This window comes from Agelaius tricolor, unplaced genomic scaffold (genome assembly GCF_023055355.1).
Source record: "Agelaius tricolor isolate 1412-34295 unplaced genomic scaffold, bAgeTri1.0.p SCAF_40, whole genome shotgun sequence".
NCBI classification, from domain to species: Eukaryota; Metazoa; Chordata; class Aves; order Passeriformes; family Icteridae; genus Agelaius; species Agelaius tricolor.
The window spans coordinates 310,436-318,500 of record NW_027269300.1 but is presented as its reverse complement, the minus strand read 5'-3'; the positions used below and the strand labels follow the sequence as shown (position 1 = coordinate 318,500).

The 8,065-nt window shown below is 54.8% G+C and overlaps 1 protein-coding gene across 1 annotated transcript; it reads right to left on the bottom strand.

Annotated features, from left to right (window-relative positions):
- Positions 1 to 6,354: 6,354 nt before the first annotated feature.
- On the bottom strand, positions 6,355 to 7,323 carry LOC139603723 (olfactory receptor 14J1-like). Its single transcript, XM_071454619.1, has one exon. It carries the CDS (start codon positions 7,321 to 7,323, stop codon positions 6,391 to 6,393), a length of 933 nt encoding a protein of 310 aa, XP_071310720.1. The 3' UTR covers positions 6,355 to 6,390.
- Between the last annotated feature and the right edge of the window lie 742 nt (positions 7,324 to 8,065).

Here is an 8,065-nt window from a genome sequence, read left to right as displayed (position 1 = left end):
CCGTCATGCCCCGCGGTCGAAAACAGCCCAATTGCAGCCGGGACTACAACTCCCATCATGCCCCGCGCTGCACTGAACCCCGGGATCTCCCGCCATCTGTTCCATAAGTGTCCCCCAGACCCTCCAGGATCCCTCAGTGCCCCCTCAGCGCCCATTCGGGCCCCCCAAAAGCGTCCCCGGCCCCCCTGAGTGCTCCCAACCCCACAGATGCCCGGTACAGCCACTTCTGGGGATTCATCTCTTCTCATCCCCCGCGGCCCCAGACCCCTCAGAAAACAGTCCCGCGCCTAAACCTCCTGTCCTGCCCCGCGCCCTAAAGAACCTGATTAGAGCTCCCCGAGCTCCCCCCAGGGGCTCCCGACCCGTTTACGTTCCCGCCGAGGACCTTAAGTCGCGGCTCGGACGCAAAAGTGTCCCCCAAGAACCTTCCCGGACCCCCAAACATCGTGTTCAAACCACTTCCGGGACTACAGCTCCCATCATGCTCCGCGGCGCAGGAAAGCGCTATTCCAGCCGGGACTTCATCTCCCGTCATGCCCCGTGCCCCTCCGGGAGCCATTGCAGCTGCGCCTCGAACTCCCGTGATGCTCCGCGGCCCCGTTAAACCGTATTAGGCCCGCGCCTACAACTGCCATCACCCCCCGCGCCCTAGAGAGCCACGTCGGCGCCCCCTAAGGGCCTGCCCCGACCCCGAAGGGCCCCAAATTCCCCTCCCTGACCTCCAAGGGCCCCCCTGGACCCCCAAGTGCTGCCCCGGACCCCGAACTGTCCCTCAGAATCCCTGAGTGCCCCGTCCAAGTTCCCACCGGCTCCCCCAAGTGTCCTCCAGACCCTCAAGTTCTCTCTGAATTCCCTCCCCAGACCCAAAACTTCCCCAAATGTGCCCAAGAAATGGCTCCAGGGACCCCGAAGTGGCCCCCCTTTGACCCTATCGGTGAAAAAGATAATAAAAATTATGCCAAAAGGACTACAAATATTACTATTTACTATAAAGTGGAAGAAATAAATAGCCTATAGAAATTGATTAATTGATGAAGGGAATTGTGTTCCTTAGAACCAATGACCAATAATTTTCTTGGTTGCTAAAAACGTATCAATTTTTTAATATAAATATAAAAATTAGGTAACAAAAATATTGTCTAATACTATCATATATTCGAATAATATTATAATAATTTATTATTAATACAATTTTATTTATAAGGAAAAATGCTTAAAATGCTTAAATTTGTTTTTTCTATGTTTGGATGCCAGTCCCAGGTGGGTGTTGTCAGACATGGTGACATGTGGGGTGAGGAGCAGGTTGTCCAAACAGGCTCAGCCTGCAAGGGGCTCATTCTTCTCCATGGCTAGACCTCCTGAGGAGACATTCACCATCAAGATCACCTGGGGAATGGTTCTGTCACCTCTTCTCTTAATTGAAAAGTAAAAAAATATTTCCTTGACTAAACCAAAAGCCATGATGTGCACTTTGGAATCTCCCTCCTGAACAGAACTCCAAACTGACTCCAAACACTGCTCAATCCCTAGAGAATGGAAAACAATGGAAGGGAGACATAGAAGTCCTGAGGTCTTTCTGTATTTTAATCATCCCCACGGTGGATTTGGGGCTGGGTCCAGGAGCCTCAGGCACGGAGAGAAGGATGAAGAAGCTGCTCAAGGAGTCAGCAGCAAAACTCCAGGTGCCTTGGAGCATGGCTGGGCCCCAGTGAGGGCAGGGAGGGCCAAAGGCTGCCCAGGGCCTGGTGAGAGCAGATCCTTGAGGCCAGGATTGCAGGGAGCCCAAGGCTCTGAGCAGGGAACTGCAATGCTGAGCAAGGCCTGGCTTGGCTGCAGGAAGCAGAAAGGCCAAGGCCTGAGCCCAGCCTGGGCCAGCAGGGCCTGTCCCTCACGTCTGCCTCGGGGCTCTTGGTGGGCCAGGGGGGTGTGAGGGGCAGCAAGGACAAATGGCATCAACCTGCAGCCCCTGCCAGCCTCCCCAGGGAGGCCGAGGGAGAAGCAAAGTGCAGCCCCTGCCAGGAAAGTTCCTCCTGTGGGGCCTCCAGAGGCGCTGCCCGAGCCCAGGGCACAAAGGCCTGGGTGCCTGTGGCCCTGCCAGCCCTGCCCAGCCCTTGGCCATCTGTCCTGCAGGCTGTGGCCCCTGGGCGTGCTGCTCCTCTGCCCTGGCCGGCTGCACTCGCCCATCTCGCTGTCCCCCAGCATTTCTCACCCAGCGTTTCTGTGCCCTCCCTGGGCTCCCTGCACCCAGCGCTGCCAGCTCCTGGCACACAGAGCCCGGCCATGGCCCAGCCTCACGCTGCCACACCTCCAGCACCAACATTCTGCCCTGCGAGGGACTTTGCTTTCTCCTCGGCTCCAGCCTGAACCTTCCAAGCTGCGCATTGAGGAGGTTTCCTGCAATTCCCACTGCCAAGGAAAGCTCTGTCTCCTGCTGGTCACAAACAGAGAAGGGCTGGAGGGAGATGTGGTGGTCAGAGGCTCCCTGGGACACAGTGACCATGAAATTATTGAGTTTTTACACATTCTGTGAAAAAAGAGGCATCAACAAATCTTCTGCACTGGACTTGTAAGAGCAGACTTCAGCCTATGAGGATGTAGATTTGGCAAGTACCAAATCAGGTGCTGATTTTTTAAAGTGAAACAGTCCTTTTAAAACAAAAGATTCCAGGAAGGATGGATGCCCTTCAAGAAAGAAATCTTGAAGGAGCAGGAACAGCCTGTCCCTTTGACCCAAAAAGTGAGCTAGCAAGGAAAAGGACTGGCCTGGCTGGACATGGAGCATTTTCCAGGAACTCAAGGGAAAAAAGAGGGTGCATCATCTTTGCACAGAGGGGCAGGCAACTCAGGAAGTGTTTTAGGATGTTGTTACGTCATGCATGTCCCAGAGTGCAAGGCAAGATGGATTCTATTTGCCATCTCTATGGCAGTTTTCTTCTGTTAAGTGGGCAGTTTTCCTTATCTCTTCCATAACCACTCCTCCCTCCAGGGGTCATCTGCTGATAATGGGCCATTGAATGCCACTGCATGACTGATAAGAACTACAGTATCCCATTGGGAGATGCTCCGCCCAGAGGGAGGAGCCAAGCATTCCTACCTGGATATAATCTGAGTTTCTGGAACACCAGCACAGCTTCTCCTCTGGATTTCCCAGAGGAACAGCAGCTTCCTCTTCCACTGGATCTTCAGAGGAAGACTACACCTTTCTACAGGATCCCTGCTCCAAGAGAACCACACCTGACACTCCAGGAGGGCTGCAGCCACAATTCCAATTGGACTGCTACCAACACCCTGACCCACAGGTGTCAGGTTGAGTTCTGACTCTGTCAGTGCTGTTTTGGTTTACTGCATTGTTTATTTTATCTTTTTATTTTCTTTCCTAATAAGAAACTGTTATTCCTGCTTCCATATTTTTGCCTGAGAGTCCCCTTAATTCAAAATTGATAACAATTTGGAGGGAAGGGATTTACATTTTCCATTTCAGGGGAGGCTCCTGCCTTCCTTTCCAGACACCTGTCATTCCAAACCAAGACAATGCAGAAAGAAAATTAGAGAGGTGAAAGCATAATAGTTGCTGGCCACTTCTTTGAAGAATATTAAAAATATTTTTTTATGAATGCATTAATGGCAAAGGGGTGAAGAGGAACACCTCCATTCCTTATTGGGGGGATATGGTTACCAAAGCTGAGGAAAAGGCTGAGGTACTTAACCCCTTCTTTGCCTCAGTTTCCAACAATAAGTCAACTTGTCCTCAGGGCAAGTGTTCTCCTGAGCTGTAGATGGGCACAGGGAGCAGAACAGCCCCCTGTAATCCAAGAGGAAGCAGCTGGGGACCTGCTGAGCCATTCAGATGCTCACAGGTGTCTCTGGGAGCAGATGGGATCCATCCCAGGGGGATGGGGGAGCTGTGGATGAGCTCCCCAAGCTGCTCTCCATCATTTACCATCAGCCCTGGCTCAGCAGGGAGGTCCCAGAGCACTGGAGGTGCCAATGTGAGCCCATCCCCAAGAAGGGCTGGAAGGAGGAGCTGGGGAACTCCAGGCCTGTCAGCCTGACCTGGGTGCCCGGCAAGGTTATGGAACAGATCACCCTGAGTGCCATCACAGGGCACCCACAGGATGGCCCAGGGATCAGAGCCAGCCAGCGTGGATTTCAATATCTGCACTGATGATCTGCATGAGGGGACTGAGTCCAGCATCAGCCAATCTGCAGATGACACCAAGCTGGGTGTGAGTGTGGATCTGCTGGAGGGTAGGAGGGCTCTGCAGAGGGACCTGAACAGGCTGGATCCAGGGCCCAAATCCAACAAGGTGAGGTTGAACAAGACCAAGTGCTGGCTCCTGCACTTTGGCCACAACAACCCCTGCAGCGCTACAGGCTGGGGACAGAGTGGCTGGAGAGCGGCCAGGCAGAAAGGGACCTGGGGGCACTGATGGACAGCAGGCTGGACATGAGGCAGCAGTGTGCCCAGGTGGGCAAGAAGGCCAATGGCTCCTGGCCTGGATCAGGAATGGTGTGGCCAGCAGGAGCAGGGCAGGGATTCTTCCCCTGTACTGAGCACTGGTGAGGACACACCTCGAGTGCTGTGTCCAGTTCTGGGCCCCCAATTTAGGAAGGCCATGGAGGGGCTGGAGTGTGTCCAGAGAAGGGCAACAAGGCTGGTGAGGGGTCTGGAACACGTCCTGTGAGGAGTGGCTGAGGGAGCTGGGGTTGTTTATTGTGGAAAAAAGGAGGCTCAGGGAGACACGGTGGTGTCAGGGCTCAGGTTGGACTTGATGATCTCCAAGGTCTTTTCCAGCCTTGCTGATTCTGTGATTCTCTGGAACCACCCTTGGAGCAGGTGCAGGAGGAGCCCTGGGCCTCCTCTTCAGCAGCTCCAGCAGCCCAGGTCCCTCAGCTTCTCCTGGCAGCCCCAAAGCCCATCCTGTCAGTCCTGCAGAGCCTCTGCAGCCCCTCCTCACTGCCCAGAACAGGGAGCCCCAGAGCCAGATGTGCCCCCCTGGCCTGGGGTGGCTCTGGCAAGGGAGCAGCAGCAGGCACTGCAGGAGCCTGCAGACAATTCCTGCAGCACTTGTAGGATGATCCTGCTGCCCAAGGGACGTTCCCATGGGGCCAAGCCAGGAACTGCAATGGGGAGTGGGGCCAGAGAGGAAAGGGCAACCAGGGATGGGCTGTTTGCAGGGGAGGGAACAGTGATGGGAAATAGGAAGAAATCTGGATCAGGAAGAGGAAAGAAAGCAAAGGTGAAGCCAAGGAAATGCTCAGGGCAGTTTGGGGGTGGCTGCCAGGCAGCCCTGGCTCTGAGCAACAGCGTCTGCAGTGGGACAGGAAACTCCCAGCTGATGGGAACAAACTTTCTGGCTGAGTGCAGAGGCCAGGACAAAGCTGAGTGGTTTCCCTGGTGTCCCCCAGCCCTTGCTGGCCCCAGGGGCTGATGGCGTTTGTGCTCCCTCAGGTTCATGTCCCCACAGCAACAGCATGGGGGTGCTCCCCTTGCTGTGTGCAATGCAAACAGGGGCTGCTGAGGCAGTGCTGCCGTGTCTGTGCCTTCAAGGATGGGGCACCTGTGTGAGCTGGGGGAGAGGCCAGGGCTGCAGAGGGGGGATGTTGTTGGCAGCTGCATGAGGACGCTCTGGGACGCTGCCCTGGGCTGTGCAGCGCACTGGGCATGGATCAGCCCCTGCTCTGCTGCTCCTTCCCGTCTGCCCCAGGGCCCTTGCAGAGCCCCAGCCATGCTGTTTGCCCCCAGCCTGCCCACGGCCAGCCTGGGGCTGCTCACGGGGCTTTTCTGTGCTGAGCATTGGCCTGGCCGTGCTCTTGAGAGAGCCTGGGCAAGGAGCCTGGAGCCCCCAGGCCCTGGGCTGAGGCGTCAGCGCTGCCCCAGCAGTGCCCATGGCCTGTCCCTGCTGCAGCCCCGGCACTGCCACCCCCAGGGCTGTGCCCGGCCCCGAGAGCACTCAGGCCCTGCAGCAACACCAGGGCCACCAGGGCAGCGGGGCAGGGCCACGGCAGCAGCACTGGCAACACCAAGTGCTGCTGCTGCTGCTGCTGGGCACAGCTGCTGGGCCAGCACTGATCTGCCCCAGCTCTGCACACAGACATTGCTGCTGCAGCTCCAGAGAAGGCAACTAAAGGGGGGTCTCTGGTGAAAACTTTGCTGGGAGATCCTTTAGTTCATTTAAAGCCACTGAGAGCAAAACTCCTCATTGACACAGTCAGTGGGTCACGGTAAAGGTGGAGAGAAACAAAATAAGAAATGGCAGAAAAAAGGACCTTGCTTTGTGGACAATATTAAAAACTAAAACAATAAAAAAGAAGCTCCAAAATAAAATGAACAAGTACTATCAAGGATTTTTTTTTTTTACATTTGACTTGCAGAAATTGGCCAGCGGTTTAATATTTGTGAAACCATCTACTCATCAGTCTCCAGATTGCAGCCTTGAGCTCCTGGTTCCTCAGGCTGTAGATGAGGGGGCTCAGGGCTGGAGGCACCACCGAGTACAGAACTGACACTGCCAGATCCAGGGATGGGGACGAGATGGAGGGGGGCTTCAGGTTGGCAAAAATGGCAGTGCTGAGGAACAGGGAGACCACAGCCAGGTGAGGGAGGCAGGTGGAAAAGGCTTTGTGCCGTCCCTGCTCAGAGGGGATCCTCAGCACGGCCCTGAAGATCTGCACATAGGAGAAAACCATGAACACAAAACATCCAGAAGCTAAACAGGCAATAATAGTAAGAAGTGCAAGTTCCCTGAGTTTGGAGTGTGAGCAGGAGAGCTTGAGGATCTGTGGGATTTCACAGAAGAATTGGCCCAGGGCATTGCCATGGCACAGGGGCAGGGAAAATGTATTGGCTGTGTGCAGCAGAGCATTGAGAAAGCCACTGGCCCAGGCAGCTGCTGCCATGTGGGCACAAGCTCTGCTGCCCAGGAGGGTCCCGTAGTGCAGGGGTTTGCAGATGGACACGTAGCGGTCATAGCACATGATGGTCAGGAGGGAAAACTCTGCTGACATAAAGAAGAGAAAGAAAAACACCTGTGCTGCACATCCTGAGTAGGAGATGTCCCTGGTGTCCCAGAGGGAATTGTGCATGGCTTTGGGGACAGTGGTGCAGATGGAGCCCAGGTCGCTGAGGGCCAGGTTGAGCAGGAAGAAGAACATGGGCGTGTGCAGGTGGTGGCCGCAGGCTACGGCGCTGATGATGAGGCCGTTGCCCAGGAGGGCAGCCAGGGAGATGCCCAGCAAGAGGCAGAAGTGCAGGAGCTGCAGCTGCCGCGTGTCTGCCAGTGCCAGCAGGAGGAAGTGCCTGATGGAGCTGCTGTTGGACATTCCTTCACTCTGTTCCTGTTGGACTGTTCAAACAAGACATTACCAAGCTGAGACAGAGTTCCTTGAGTTCATCCTATGCTCTTTTATTAAGATTCCCCTCAATATTATTTATCTTATTTTGAAGGAAATTTGCTAAATTTCTTTATTTTGATTTTGTGTTTCTGCTCCTTCTGAGTCACTGCTTTATCTTCAGCATTGCACTCAGCCTGAATACTGGGGCGACCTGAGGGAAAAGAGGGCTCCCGGTGCCTCAGTGAAGTCAGACCTGCTGGTCCCACAGTGGTACCCTTTGTTCATTTTTCCTCTCTCTATTTCAGCATGATCACTCATAAACCTTTCTTGAAAAAAAAGTGGACTTTTTGAATTCTCCAGGTTAAAAATAATTTTCTCCAAATGCTTCTCTCTTTCCCTGTGCAGCTGGACAGGATGGGATATCAAGGGTTGCTCTGGCTCTCTGCTGCCTGGAGTTGTGCCTGCTGGGAGCTGTTTCTCTCTATCCAAGCCCTGTCCCTGCCAGTGCTGCCAGAGCCCAGCCCAGCCCTGGAGGCTCAGCTCTGCCCTGCAGACCCCTCCCAGCACAGGGCACTGCCCAGGGGCATCTCCCTGGCAGCAGGGCCTTAAGGGCAGGCCAGACAAACAGAGATGCTGCAAGCCAAGGTGCTGCTGCTGCTGTGTGTAGGGAGAGGAGGCTGAGGAGGCACTTTCTGAGGGAGATCTGAGGCCCATCTGCTGATGCCCAGGC